At 42.8% G+C, this 15,954-nt stretch overlaps 1 protein-coding gene across 1 annotated transcript; it reads right to left on the reverse strand.

Annotated features, from left to right (window-relative positions):
* Positions 1 to 12,425: 12,425 nt before the first annotated feature.
* Positions 12,426 to 13,960, reverse strand: LOC138005571 (uncharacterized). Its single transcript, XM_068851778.1, has 6 exons — positions 13,885 to 13,960; positions 13,501 to 13,664; positions 13,298 to 13,377; positions 12,963 to 13,173; positions 12,582 to 12,809; positions 12,426 to 12,446 (listed from the first exon to the last, which is right to left on the reverse strand). Exons 1-6 carry the CDS (start codon positions 13,958 to 13,960, stop codon positions 12,426 to 12,428), a joined length of 780 nt encoding a protein of 259 aa, XP_068707879.1.
* Positions 13,961 to 15,954: the final 1,994 nt, after the last annotated feature.

Consider the following 15,954-nt stretch of genomic DNA (forward strand, 5'->3'; position numbering starts at 1 on the left):
ACTCTAGTCATAACCCTATCGAAACATTTGATAAAACGTCACGAGCATGAGCTTTAAACTCCATAAAACACTCCTCATTAGAATTCTTTCTGGTAGTGGTATGGGATACTTCACAGCGGTTTTGACGGTTGGAAATGGAGCGTTCTGATTGGTCGATCCAAATGTTAGCGGGAAAATTCAAATTTGGGCGGGACATGCCAACGTACGTTAGGAGGACAGTCAAACCATGACGTCACAGACACGTGACACTCTGCGGACCCTCAGGAAACAGGTTGGGGTGTTTTGCGTCACCTACTAGGAAATTCGAATTGGGGGGTATTACAGAGACCCAAGCTCCTAACGGCCAGAAAAAGCAAGACAGGATAGTTTCTTTCCGAATCAAACGGTTTAATAACTAGAATCATAAAGGAGTATGTACAACAAGAAAAAAGCATAAAGTGATGTCACACTATGTAGAAGACGGTGCCTCGCACATGCACCCTAGTGTATTATCATTATGGTAAAGGCTGATTTGGATGTGGCCGACCAATGAAAAAACACACTCATCCCACCGGTCACACCCGAGTAGAGTCTCCTTAAAGTCACCTCAGTTCCATAGTGTCCCTACTCAGTTTTTCTTGGTTCCCCGCACACGCACCCGCAACTTTACAGATTAAACTCGAGGAGTTCCCGGAAGGATATGTCCTCGAAAAAGGGTGTGTCTGCAACATGAGTTGCTCATTTTACTCATGAGTTGCTCGGAGTGACTCCCTCAACTTGAGTTACTCAGGGTTGCTCGGAGTTAGTCCTCGGTTGCTCATTTGCTTATGAGTTGCTCATTTTACTCATGGGTTGCTCATTTTTACTCATGAGTTGCTCGGAGTGACTCCCTCAATTTGAGTTACTCAGGGTTGCTCGGAGTTACTCACCAGTTGTTCATTTTGCTCATGACTTACTCGTTTACTCATGGGTTGCTCATGAGTTGCTCGGAGTGACACCCTCAATTTGAGAAACACGCGTTTCCTGGAGCACTTGTTTGGTCTCCCTTGACTGAACAAAGCCGACTTTTTACCGTTCGGTTTCTGAAGTTTGGACTGCCCCACTCCGCGCTTGCTCAAATGTGGACCACGTTTGTATTTTGGAAAAAAGAAAGACACGAGCTAAATCCACCTCGTTGCTTTTATTATTTGATTCGAGACCATTCGTAACACCCTATGTTCAAAGGGGAGTTTCAGCAAGGGTTTCATTCGGTTCGAGGCATGAGGGCTCTGTCTCATCCGTTGAGCAACGTGGAATCTCTCTGAGCTTGTTCCTCTTTTGTCGATGGCATAGCCTTTGTCTCTCCCTGATTTTGTTCTTGTTTTTGTGATAGTACTGTTTCGCATACGCCTGACGTCGGGCTTTGTTTCCATCGTTGTATTGTCTCCTCTTGGCTTTAATCTTGTCCTTCTGTCGGCAGGCGAGGATCGTTTCTGCTGTCATTTCATCCACTGGCTTCGGTGGGCTTGCCACTCCATCGAGCACTTCCTTTGGGATGGTGTCTTTAACCCCGTCTGGTTCAGTCCTTTGGCTAGGCTGTCGCGTTGGTTCTGTGTTTGCAACCGTCAGATACACAGGGTGTCTCCTCGTTATAGGTTGGCGTTGTCATGAGCGGAGGTTGTGTCATGGTTGTTTCTCCTGCTCTCTTTTGGTCTCTCACTTTTTGTCGGGTCTTGTCCTTCTATCTCTTCTTTTGCTCGTTAAGCTTGTCCGGGTTTTTGGTTCGCCATCGTTTGAGTTGCTCGCGCTTGTTCCCTTTCTGGATTCTCACTTGTCGCTTCAACCTTTCCATCTCTTGAATCAGTGCTTCGAGTGTGGCCTCCGTGTCTTGTGGATACACTCTTTGGTAGATGGCACGCACTTCACTAAGTCAACAAAAGCAACCGGAGCTCAATCAGACCACGTTGTCCTCCTCGGTGGCTTCTCGTTTATGATGATCTTTGCGGCCGCCTCACCCTTTTATTGGTTCGCGCAAGAGTAAACCTAGGGTTTGTCACTTTTACCCTCAGTGTTTACCCCACTCATTTTGGGGGGAGTCACTCCAAGGGCTGATGAGTAGCTCATTCTGAGTCACTCGCCCCCATGACTCGCAGTGGGAATAAAAGCAGAAGTCAAACTCGCGATGCTCATTTGGAGCAATCCCTTTGGGTGAGTGTATGGCACATCTCTGCCGCTACTGCCACAAACCGTTTAGTCGACCTTATAACAGAGACCGTCACGAGAGGCGAGGTTGTTTGAAACGCATAGACCAGGAGCCTGTGGGAGACACAAACAAAAAAGTCAACAAGTTCTTGAAGGAGGGGGTCTCTGAAACGATAGCTGAAGCCAAAGCTTTTAATGCCCTGTTACCCGTTTACAGAAGAAAGTTGCAAGGGCTGTACTTGCACTATCTCCAGTGGTTTGAACGTCTAAAGCATGACCCCGTGCATAAAGACGTTACGAAAACCCGACATCGTTTCATGGAGGAGGATTCGATGGATGTTGAAGAGGCTACAAATGCAGCTGTGGAGAGACGGAAATTTTTATTGAAGAGGATGTTCCAACCGCGTCCCATCCCAACGCAAGATGAAGAAGAACAAAATGATGACGACAACTGAACGATTTTTTATGTTTTTCAAACAAGGTTGTTTGTGCTACTGTGTATTTTGTTGCGACTCTCTTCTGACCTCCTTTGCCATATCCATCCAGACTGTATGGGTGCACCAGTACGTGGGACCGGGGACGCATTTAAAAAAGAGACTCAAGCGAGGCAATCCGGGCAACATGACATTGATTATTCCCAGGCCAAGAATTTACAAGACAAATGGAAAGCCGATGCAAAAATGACCATCAACCATCTCCCCAGCAAGAAAACCTGGACCGAAGCCATCGTGAAGAGCATCATGCAAGCCAAACAAAGACTCAAATTGTAAAAGACTTTAATGGCTGACTGACGTTGTTGTTGTTGTTGTTACAAACATTAAAAAAGCCAAGTTCTGGACTTCCATGTGTCTGGTCTTTATTGATCCAAATCTTCTTCCGCCACGTAGTGAACTCCAAAGCACTCTCTCTGGCCCTTAGGAGGCCACGAAGGTTTTTGGGGTTCCCCCCCCCCCCCCCCCCCCCATCCCCTCTCCTCAGGTCGTATAACCTTGCAAGTCAAACCATAAAAATGTTGGGGATACCCCCTCATCCCTCTCAAAAAGGTCGTGTGACCTTACAAGTCAGGCCATAAATGTTGGGGTACCCCACATCCCCCTGTCATCAGGTCGTGTGACCTTACAAGTCAGGCCATACATACTGAGCGAATGAGCTGCTTCTTGTTCACGTGCTGGAAAGGTCATCCAAGGTCAGTGATTTTCGACCCCCCGCGAAACCTGACCTTTAAAAAAAACGCAGCGCACGGTTTTCCGTTCATTTGCTCGTGATGTCTTCTCCAAGTGCAGGACCTAGTGGATTGTCTTAAGAGGAGCAACGTGCTTTGCTGAGAGAAGAACAACTTCCGCATTTGGCGGATTTGATGGAGAGTGATGAGGATGAACTGTTAGTTCAGGCTCTCGATGAAGTGGAACGGTGGCTGCCAGTCCCCATAGACGATGAAAGTCTCCATGTCACCGAGCATCGGCAAAGGTTACACGACGATCGTGAGGCCTTTGCTCGTCAAAACACGCCTTCTTTCTTTGAGGAAGCTCCTGCACAAGTAGGTGGAGGAGGACATTTTCGTTTTGTTTTGGACCCCATCATGGAGCGTCGATCCACTGTCATGGGAGTGCGTGAACGCATCTTTAGGACACTGTTGGAACGACAAGGACGTTTGGATTCTCGGCGTCAAAACATCAACCATGCGCTCGCTCAAGGATTACGGGGTGCGATTGAAACCTTGTTGGACGATGCTACCATCCACGATCGTGATCGCGTGTTTCTTCGTTTTCATTCGCCACGCTACGACAACTCCTTTTCTCGAGGATTACGCGTCAGTCGGTGGAGTCAGGAACCGGACACGGTGACGGCTTTTTTGGACGATCTGGCACAAAAACTCAGTTCCGGGGAAGAATACGACCCCGACGAACCTTTTGAACTGGAATTCGTCCATGTCTAGGCAGGACCTCAAGAAAGTGGCGTCTCCAAAAACAAACGACCTGGCTACGAATCCTCGGCGAGTTTTCGTCTCAACAAAAAGTGTATTGTGGACATGCCCAGGGACGATGCAGGACTCTGTGCCGTGCGTGCTATCGTCACCGCTCGTGGCATGCACCTGGCGGGTTCCAACAACAAGGAACGGGACAAGTGGACCAAACCCAACCGTGCTCAACGACGTCGCAACGAAGCCGCTATGGCTCTCTTGGATAAAAAAAACGGGACTCCAGCCGGGTCCTATGGGTCTCCAGGAACCAGCCACTTTGGCTCAAGCGCCCAGTCTTCATGATTACCGAATTTTGCGTTTGGGCAGGGTGCTACCTTGTTAGCCCTTCTCCACGTGGACGAACACTACGACACATTGACCTCGTTGCCAGGATTCTTTGGGCAAGGCTACTTTTGTGGACGGTGCCTCAAACCGTATAATCAACAAGGTCGTCACCAATGTTCTGAAGGGAAAGGCGTTCACTGCCCTGGTTGCTAACAGAATGAGTGCGACGATTACATCGAGGCGTACTTGCGTAAACGTCCTGCCCACATCCCCTGTCGTCATTGTCGTCGCCAATTTTATGGGGATACGTGCTTTCAACTCCACCAGACCAAGACCCTCAGTGGTAAAGCGTGTGGTCCCAATCAGTCATCGGTATGCGACTCGTGGCACAAATGTGCAAACTGCAGAAAACTGCTTCGTTCGATGAATGAACAAGACGAACATCGGTGCGGGTACAGTGAATGCCCATCGTGCCACGAAACGACAGATTTCAACCATCATCAATGCTTTGTGCAAATTCCCACCGACCCCAAAGAGCTCGAAGACCGTGCACGCATCGTACAAATCAACAAGCGGACCCGACTCCGCCGTGAGGCACACAACGACTCCAATACTGCTACAGAGGGTAGGGAGGTGGAGGAGGACAATACCTTCCACCCACCGCTACTGGTCTTTTGGGATACAGAGGCCATGCAAGATACGGGCGTGCATGTGGTGGTGGGTATGACGGCAGAAGATGCCTTGCCTCAAATCTTTCGTGGCGAGAATTGCATGGAACAATTTCTGCAATGGCTGGAACAATTGAAGGAGCAGGACACACGCTACGTCACAGCTTTTGCTCGCAATTTCAAGGGTTACGAGTCTTACTTTGTGGTGAAACGTTTGATCGAGCGTAAACAAAAGTTCAAGCCCACGTGTACGGGTGGCAAATTGCTGAAGCTCACTTACAGGGGTGGGTACATTCCCTTTATCGACTCCATGTCGTTCTTCGCCATGGCTCTGGCTTCGTTTACCAAAACGTTTGAGTTGGATTCCGACAATTTCAAGAAGGGGTATTTTCCACATTTTTTCAACACCCCTGCGAACGCCGACTATGTGGGTCCCAAGCCACCGAGAGCGATGTACAGCCCTGAAATCATGTCCACCAAAATAAAAGCGGAGTTTGAGCAATGGTACGAGGAACAAGTGGCCAATGGCGTCCAGTTTGATATCCAGAGGGATCTCGTGGACTACTGTATCTCTCACGTCAAACTCCTCCAAGAGGGTTGTTTGACCTTTCGTCTTGAGTTCCGCGAACAGACCGGCTTTTGTCCCTTTGATAAAATGACGATTGCAGGAGCTTGTCTGCACGACTATCGCCTCAACCGCATGGAGGAAGAGACCATCGCCTCCAAACCTGTCAAGGGATGGCGACTCATCACCAATCACTCCAAGGCCGCTATGGAATGGCTGTTGTGGCAAGAACATAGGATGCAGGAGGAAGACCCACTTCCAAACCTACGTATCCAGCATGCTCGCAACCAAGGCGAATACCGGATCCCTGGTCGACGTTGGAGGGTGGACGGCTTTGATCCAGTCACCAACACGGTCTTGGCACGGGTGCGAACAGTGTTTCCCCAATCGCCAAGAACCGTACCGCCGTCACGACGATCGTTGTATGGATGATGTCCGACGTACCACCACGGAACGTACACTTTTTGCGGAATGTTATTGAAACCGTTCAAAAAAACTCGCAGCACGTGTTTGTAATGAGATGCACTTATGTTAATGAGAGTATGCGCATGAGCAGTGTGGTTGTATATGTTACGATCGAGCGAACACGTGTGAGTTTCGGAACTTGAGAAATAAAGAAAAATAACAGTACTGCAAATCCACAGTCACTACAGTCAATCTAAAAACACTTGGCTACGCCTCGTCTTTTTAAAACCGATAAAACACTGCTGCTCGTTTTTTTGTTAAAGTATATAAAAGAAATAAAAATAGAGTGCCCAGTTGAATTAATACAGAGAGCGTGCATTTTGGGAATACTAGCATCATACGGAGGGTGCTTAATTGTTTAATTAAAAGAGAGAAGACGCAAATGGTGTCTAAGACTACTGGTTGTATCCTGATGTCATACGAAAAAACCAGATTTATTCTTTGAAAAGGAGAATAATGATAATCAAGGAAATAATATCATAATGATACTTAAGACGTGGACAGTGTCTATCCTTAGGTGTTCTGCAGCATTCACTGACTGGACTCAAAAAGAGTTAAAACAGCTTGATAGAAATATCAGAAATATTTAACCATCTTCAATGCTCTGTAGTGAGGCTCTCTAGTGGAGCCAGTTATACCTGCTAAGAAAGATAGGTGGGAGAGGTCTGTGCTCGATTGAGGACCGCTTAGAACTTGCAAGATTGGATCTGTTTAGCCATATTGCTAAGAGTCAAGGGGAGTTGGTGGCAGGAAAAGGCAAAAAGTGTGAAGGTCCCGAAAGTACTAAATATATGAAAATAAGAAATAAATTTCTTATATCAAAATATAAGAATAGTGAATATTATTAAATATATTATTATTATTATTTTTTATTTTACAAATATCCGCTATACCTCTACTTCTCAAGTGCGAAACCGCTGAACAGGATTATTTCTGGACAGCAAGAAATTAAAATAGCGAGGAAAATCTGGAAAACAGACCACAGAATGACTCTTTGCGCCGTATGTGCCTACAGAAAAATGAGACATTGAATCACTTACGGGAGTCGGGCCCAAAGCGGCCACTGAAAGAGTACAGACAGAAACGTGATGGAGTAGTTAGGGCCGTGCACAGGGATTTATGTAAATAACATTATTTTGAAAGGAGTGACAAATGGTAGGAACACATTCCCAAGAATGTTGAGGATAGCGAGAATTACGAATTACTTTGGACTTTTCAGTACAAGCAGACAAGAAACTGGAGCATAATCAACCTGCTGTGGCATTGTGCTTGATGACAAAAAGAATAAAAGTTGCCTCGTCCGATCGACATTACTTGTCCTGGTGACGGCAGGGTGGATATTTAAAAGGCAAGAACGTCAATAAGTATCTTGAGATTACAGAGTTGCCGAAGATTATGAGCATAAAAATTGTCTCCCTTGTTATCGGAGAACTGGGGGCAGCTATTCCGAGGAGACTAGATAATTATAAATGCTGGGATAGATTTGGCAGCACTTCAAAGAACAGTCTTGTTGGGATCAGCCAGGTAAGTCTTTTAATTTTTTCTCAAAACCAGAAATCGAACTGCTTTCCTTAATGTGATTGCCAGCGCACACTACTGTTGCACCGGAGAATTGTTACCACCGGTCTTTAGATTGGAAGGACCCAACCAGAAGAGAAGGCATAGGTTACAGCCGATGTTCGATTACGACAAGGGATAAAACGAAACTAACAACTCATTAATGTAATAATGTGCTGAATTGTTTGTCAATTGTGAATTGAGGGCATTTTTTAAACAATTTTCCCAATTTGCTTTTACTTTGCTCGAAGAGCAAAGTACTGAATTCGCGATTTTGCTGCGCATATGTAAAGCCCTGGCCAAACGAGAGCAGGAGTTGAAGAGAATTGACGAGAGTTGAAACTCTCGCTCTGGCTTCGTCAAGAACGCTCATCAACTCTCGGCTCCTCTCATCGACTATGAAGAGCCCTCATCGAATTTAATTTGAACCTGCTCATATTTTTCATGAGAGTTGGCCAGAGTTTTGTCGCGTTTAACCGCACACGAGAGTTTCCATTCTCATCATCTCACGATAACTTGCCGTGCCTTCAACTCGACCATTATTTGGAATTTATCCGCCAAAAATTGCTGTGTGGTCCCAGTGTGGATTTGATGTGATAGGAAATTTATCTGCCCCTATGGCTGTGGTGTTTTTATGGCGATACGGACCATTGCATTGTGATGCGAGTGCAATTCGTGGGACGAGATCGCCGCGAGTCACCAGCCTTTCTTCTTTTTATGACGGGAAATGACAACTAACTACATGATCGTAAAAATTCGAAAGCCACAAAACCGGCTAGAACGGACACAGAAAAGACGGGGACAACCGTATGTAGAGGTAAGCGAAGTTTATTTCTACATTTACAGCTTATCTTAGCATTTATAAGCTCAAAGTTAATTTTCCCATACAAAGTCTATAAATCGTATACCGAGCTTGGGCTGCCTATGGCCCAGGGGGTTCCCAGGCTCTCTCATTTGTTTGCGAGATAGGCGGCAATTTTAATTTGGTTGTCCCCTTGAGTGGGAGGTGCGGTGGCCTCATGGTTAGTGTGCTCGACTCCGAATCGAGTGGTCTGGGTTCTGGTCCTGGCCGAGGATATTGTGTTGTGTTCTTGGGCAAGACACTTTACTCTCACGGTGCCTCTCTCCACCCAGGTGTATAAATGGGTACCAGCGAAATGCTGAGGGTAACCCTGCGATGGACTGGCATCCCATTCCCCCAAGGAGGGAGTAGTAATACTCATAGTCGCTTAATGCTACGGACGGAGATAAGCGCCGGCCGAGTACGAGATATTAAAAAAAAAAAAAGAGAAAGATATTCCACCGAACTTTCACGTTCCGCGCAATGAGCACTTCAGACTCAAAATACCCAAGCGTCTAGGGCTTATGTCACCTGGTTTATCTTGATGCGCAGTTCTGGAGGCGAATTGTGAGAGTTGCTTTTCACAAATAAATGCCTTGTTGGTGTCACATCTTAAGTCATTAAACAGCCCCTTTTTTCCTGCGGGATATTCCTTAGCAATGACCACACATTTTCCATCTGAGGATGGCGCATGTGGTTGCCAGTGATCATTTTTCAGTGGTTGCCCTGTGATCCATCGCCATGAATGATTTCCACTTACGTTTAAGGTTAACCCAATGAACCATTCGTTATCCGTTGGATTGGAGAGATTTTGAATCTGTGCAGTGATGAATCTCCATTTGCTTTCGGTTTCTAGAACAACGAGATTTCCTCCATCTTTAGAGCATTGTTCTCGTCCATCGGACCAAGTCGAGGAATTGGCAGTGTAAAAAAACTTGTACTGCACACCGTCTTTCACAGCTAGGACAAATAAAATTATTGAAAAATTTTTCATTTAAAACATTTCTTGGTTTTTGATACGGTCAGATTCTTGGCATAATCCTAGGTAGCCGCTGGACAGACAACGCTGTAATTGTCCAAGGAAAACTGGACGGATTTCGCCACAGCGCGCTACGTTATTGCTGCCATAAAATTATTAAAACAGCTGAGCCACAACATCAACAGGCACTAGGAAGATCCTGGGAGGTAGATTACCTTAGCCACTTACACTTTTTCTATTTAGTTTAATTAAAGGAGGCTCGGAACAGTTTTTAGCTGAGGGTGCGAGCGGAAGCCAAAAGCGCTTTGCTTAACGACGGTGCCTACAAATTCAAAGGTATTTTTTGCGCGGTTTATGAATATGCAGGAAAAGCAGATATTTTCAAGTGTTAATGAAATCCAAATAGGATATAGGGAGTAACCACGCATTTTTCAAAGATAATTAATCAACAATATTTGCAAAAGTTATGGCTTTAAAATACAAACTCAAAAATATCCCTGCATTAGTAAGCACCACCCATAGAAAAGCCGAGTATCTCGAGATGCGCAGCACAATAGTAAGCACCGTCCTTATCATGCTCACGTCAGCTGATGAACAAAAACGAGTGACCGGAAATAAAAGTGTAACCTAAATCACGAAAACTATACTAAAATAAATTTTGTTAGATGTGGCGACCTATACCTCGAAGGTTAGCTCGGTGACCTACCCTGATTTTTTTGTCTACAAGAAAGATACGTTTCAATAAAATTTGACAAAAATAATTTATGCCTTGAAAGAAATATTTTAGCTTCCATAAGTGTTTTCGTGCATAAAGCAAATCTTACTGGATAGTTTTTCTCATATCACCAATTAGATAATTTAATGATGTGTTCAAAAGAACAATAGTTCACCAAATTAGTTTTTAGTATACTTTCCGAAAACTAGGATCTTTGAGCAGGGTGATACCGTTTCCATGGCAATAATTTGGACCTAACGAATACTCTCAAAAAAATTGCCTGACAATAGCATCAGACAAATATCAAAACATTGCCGCTGCGAAGAGGGTCAACCTTCATTCGATCCTCTTTAATGCTGAAAGCTGCTACTTGGCCCAAGTGATAGGATCAATTTACCAACCTACGGATTGGACCTTTCTGGCTCAGATTTGACCACCATGTAAACTACATCCTTTTTTTATAAGACACTGTTTTATAAAAAGGGTGAAAGTCAATTAAGAACATCAGCCTATTGTCTTAGGCGACATGTACTTACAGTGCCCACTTTTTCAATGCGCGGAATAATTATTGCATTGATTAAGCTTTCGGAATTCCGACTGTTCTCGTCAATGAATCGGTGGCTGTCAATCAAAGGATCTAATGTGTGAAGTAAATCCCAAGGTGTAATAAAGTTAACTAAAGAAAGAAAGAAAGAAAATGGCGGCCTCGTGATCCAAACCGATGTTGTCATGCAAGCTATATGGATTTAAGGAAAGGTAGGTTTTTAACGTTTGTGATTTTTCTTCAGTACTTTAGACAAAGACTATCAAATACAGTTAAAAGCTTTATTTCTATAATTTGTGGTAGCTCAAAAGTAGCATTCTGGGTTAAATAAAATCATTAGCACTGCGGATCCGACAGGTTAGTTTTGCAGGTTGCAGGTTGCAGGTTGCAGGTTGAAATTTACTGTTACTGTTACATGAATAGCTAACCTTAGGCCTAATTAGGCCTAAAGAAACGTTTTTAGGCCTAAGGAGGCCTAAAGAAACGTTTTTAGGCCTAATTAGGCCTAAGGTTAGCTATTCATGTAACAGTCACAGTAAATTTCAACCTGCAACCTGCAACCTGCAACCTGCAAAACTAACCTGCCGCTGCGGATCAGACTGATTCAACACAACAACACTGTCTTCTGTGATATCAAGTCAAGCCCGTGTTTATTGAAACTACTTAAGCTTACATTATATATATCTGTATAAATATTTATTTCTTCCCAATCTCAAAATGCTATTTTATAAACAACATTATTTACAATGTGGCATTAATTACTCCTTAGTATGCTGTTAGTTGTACTTGTACTTGTAGCCAAATAGGCATTAATTAAATCTTGTTTTCTTGTTTTTTTGTTAAATACTTTTCCTTGTTCAGACAGTAGTGCAAGGAGCTTAGTTACTGTCATTTTCTTTAGTTGTTCTTGACTGTACTGTTGATGAGGAGCCGTGTGTGTGACTGTATCTGGCAATTCTTGTGGGGTTGTTGATATACGAACAACTTTCTTTGCAGCCTCCTGCTTTCCTCCCTCCACCCAGAATGACTCCTTTCTTTTGATATATTTTCGCTTTTCTCGCTCACAGTCCCTGAGTCCCTCCTGCCGTTTTTCTACCAGAAGTAAATTCTTTGCTGCATCCCAACGGTTGATCTTCCTATGAAAATATCTTCGGAAATCATCGTTCTTCTTCTCAACACCTATAAAAATATAAAAATATTTAATATAGTCAACAACACCTTCAAATCATACATATTCCTTTTTGGGGCGCAGTTTTATTGAAACAATCTTTTGGAGTTCCCAGTGTGAATGTTGGGTCTTCTTAACATGGTCAAAACTTCCCAAAGAACTTCAAGGAGGGAAAGAATTAAAATAATACCTTGTCCACTGAAAATTCGTAGGCTGCCATGTCTCCTGAGCATATGTGGTATGTGGTGGATGAGTATGTGCATGTATGGTGTGATAATGACTGTGTGCTTGTACCCAGGTCCACTCCCTGACATACTGACCATCTGTTTGCCCCAGTTTAGTGCCTACATTAAAAGTAAAAGCTGATGTTAGTAAAAGCTGGTAATTTGATACAGGTAAGAATTTCTTGCTCCAAAAATAGTACATCAGGAATGTAAACCTTTATATCAGACTGGTGTTTAGAAAAAAAACTAACCTTGGTCTCAAATTCTGTTATTCCATCATCTGTTTTATTGGTATTAAGACAGTCTAACAGTTCTCTGAAATTCCGACAGAAATTTTAAAAAATTATGTATAGTGAACTGTTTTGCTTGGGAGTCTATAGAGAAGTAAATATTGCTTGTTCTAACCCACAGCAGTGAACATTTGGTGGAAAAAAATACTTGTATACTCACAATCCAAAGATTCTTTGTGACTTCCACCTTGTCCTCTGGCAACAATTTATGGAAATGCTCTGGGAGTTTTCTTAAAAGAAGACGCTTCTCACCACCAAGAAGAGAGGTCCATTCCCACTTGTCCTTATGGTAGATGCTGAAGGACACACCCAGGGAATGGACTGTTGCAAGGAACTCTTGCAGATGAATGCTTGCCTTCTCTCTTGATGGTCTGTTCAAGTTCTCAACCTTGAATAAGAAGCAAAATGGTAAAGTAAATAAATAATACACAGGTGTATGTAATATTTCTCTTTTTGACTAGGATGAAATACAATGATTTCTTTAACTTGAGAAAAATGATATCAGAATAAGTAAGTTTTTCAAATAGCACTTAATATTCACCTCATCCCACTTCATGATATCCAGTATTAATCCTTCCTCAAGTCTATCAGTTACTCGGAGCATTAGGTGCAGCTCATCCACTACTATGTTCTCTAAGGGCAGTTTGAGGAAGGGTTGGCTGTGGCATCCAGGTTGCTTATGCCAGTCATCACACACTTTCCTTGCAAGGGGAGGATTTAAGTAATAGCAGCAGTTCTTTGACATGTCACATCTGTAATGTGATAAATTATTATCTTGTTACAGCATTTCTAATGTTGACAAAGATAACCAATGTTGACTTTATACATAAACTCAACACAGGATTTAAGTAGTAAGTGAATATCACATCATTCTACCTTTCATTTTTGTGAATCTTGCAATAGATACAGCTATTATTTGAAGTTGCACCTTTCATTCCTAGAGCTATGAGGAGGAACTGTTGAAAATTGAAAAAAAATTTTTATGTCAGTAGATAACTTTGCCACCAAGCATATCCCTACTTGTGAGGTTTTCTAAGTCACATAATTTTTAGGTTATTGGCTTGTACTTCAACAATCACCTTAAAATCGCCTCCTAAAAAGAACTCCAATAAAACTTTTGTCCCATCAATGATCATGTGGCCATCGTCTATTAAGCTGTTTGCATCTCTAATAACATTTGAAAGTGATGCTTTCAGTGTATCATGGTCTTCCTTCCCCTTGACAACTGTGACGGTATGGTTACCTACATGTGGAAATGTATGTGACAAGATTAAAACCAATAACTTTCTTTATAGACCCTCTCAAAAATTGCTGCCTTTTGTTATTCTTTTGGTCGTATTCAAATAGCTTACTAACCTCATTCCAGATGACAAATTATTCCCAGACCTGACCCTTAACGGCAGTCCTGGGAGTATGAATGCATGCAAATGTAAGATAAAAATTAATAAAAATCTGAAAATTACCAGAACTTGACAAGCAACTTTGACCATCATCCAGTAGTGAGAAAGAGAACACAAACAGATTACTAGTGTGGGACATTTTTGCACCATCTCCTGAAATCGTAACTTTTATTGGTTCATTGGCTCCTTTACCATCCTTCAACTGAAAAAAAGTGAAATAAAAATTTCAATTCCACTGAAAAGAAACATTCATGTGTATTACAGTTGAGCCGCTACTAGTGGAACCCCTCATAAACAGGCAAAAAACTGCATTCCTGTATTGCGCTGACACTTACGTGTTGTCGAATTTCTTTCTCTAGGAGTAGCTTCAAAGGTAGCTCAGCACCTGGAGCAGATCCTGGTGTCCTTTTGATTTCCCACTGGCTCTCCATCTGTTTGGCACAGGTTTCTAACAGGTGGGTCCTTGGTAATGATGTCTCTACTTGTGAGAGCTCATGGTATCCCTTTAGGGAAATCGAAAACCGGTCCGTAATGTATAGGAGTGTCCGTACTTTCTGCTTTTCTTCTTCGTCCAGTTTTTTGTATGGATCTGTGGTCCCATGCTCTGCAACCAAAAAGTAGTTTTGTGGATTACATTGAAACAATTTCATAGCATTGGGATCTCACAAGATATCTTTTTTCAAAGTTCTTATTTGATGAAATAGCATGTGAAGTGATGTTACCTTTGTTAATGTTGTCACTGAAAGTTACATTTACATCATTGCCTGATGTGTCCTCCATTTTTAATTCTTTGAGAACAAGCCCATAGGTTTCAGCAAACCACAATGCCTTTGTTGCCCTTTCCCTGCAAAGTAATGTTCAATACCCTGAGATGCTTACACTGTCATTGCTTTTTTGTATCAGTTTCTTTCCTACCATGACATGCAGATGTACAGATACAGTATAGTTGATAGCCCAGGGCTAGTGTAAGTGTGCGTATCATGTATTATTTTCTGTTTTCCTCAAAAGCTTCTCTGTTTTCAATAAAACACTGTTCTCATTTTCAGATAGAAATAAAAAAAAATTACTGTTACAGACATGCAGTTTCCAGTGTACTTACTATTAATTTAATCCTAGAATATTCTCTTTTTGTTACATAGCATAGCTATAAGAACTCAACTGAAATAGATGGATCAAAATCCACCTTACCTCATTTCCATTACATCCCGCTGTTGCTGCCTTAAACCCACTTCATTAATAGGCTTCCCTTTATGTCCATTTGATCTTTGCACTTTTTTAAGCTCAGTCATGGCATTGTAAAGCTCTGATGCTTTTTCTGCAAATATGATTTCACTGTAATTACTATTTAGCACTGATACCATAACTTTTTTCGAGTTAAATTCAACAGCAGTTTAGCAACCCAGCTCATAAAGTTTTTAGCTATTTATAGCTCACCAAAGGAAGCCAAATACAATGTTCTGTCAATGTTATGTCACTTAATCTCTCTTCACACCTGTTTTCTTTAAAGAACATCGAAGTAACGTAACACGTTTCGAAAAAGACAAAAATCAATCTGTGGAAAACCCTCTGCATGTATCCACAGCAATTGCATCGCTTCGTTATCAAAGGGAGAAGGAATACAGAGACATTTTACCTTCAATCTCGTTTCGCAGTCTTTGGTTTTCTGTAATTAGTTCCTCTTCTTTTTGTTTAAGCTTTTCGATGATCTCGTCGGGTGCTTGAAGGATTTCGTCGGGGTGCAGTGCAACACAAGCCCAGTACTTAACTTTAATGGAGCGACGAACGTCACCATTCGAGATTCTGCTCACTTTTTTCGTGATGTATTCCACTCTGTTGAACACGGCCTTTCCCACTCTGACACGGCAACACGACGATAACATGTAACCGATTTTCTGCAAGTTGAACTGGAGGGCATCGAACACTTGGCTTTGCTGTTTGAGTCTTCGCCATTCCCAAAGAGCTTCTCCGTTTATTTGAAGATAAAATAGTGGGTCAAAACCACCTATCAATGGCTGGATCATGTTGAGGAACGCAGGATTGACCGGGGATTCTATGAGCTCTGACAAGAGCTCCCGGTCAACACGCTGTTTTTCTTGAATGGAACACATTGTTAAAATCGAAATTTCTTAGTAG

The sequence above is a fragment of the Montipora foliosa genome, chromosome 6, assembly GCF_036669935.1.
Source record: "Montipora foliosa isolate CH-2021 chromosome 6, ASM3666993v2, whole genome shotgun sequence".
NCBI classification, from domain to species: domain Eukaryota; kingdom Metazoa; phylum Cnidaria; class Anthozoa; order Scleractinia; family Acroporidae; genus Montipora; species Montipora foliosa.

Coding starts and splice junctions, on each gene's coding strand:
- LOC138005571 (XM_068851778.1), bottom strand. CDS start 13,960: ATGTCCCACACTAGTAATCTGTTTGTGTTCTCTTTCTCACTACTGGAT. Junction 13,665..13,884: donor AAGTTGCTTGTCAAGTTCTG/GTAATTTTCAGA, acceptor TTCCACATGTAG/GTAACCATACCGTCACAGTT. Junction 12,447..12,581: donor TCACAAAGAATCTTTGGATT/GTGAGTATACAA, acceptor TCGGAATTTCAG/AGAACTGTTAGACTGTCTTA.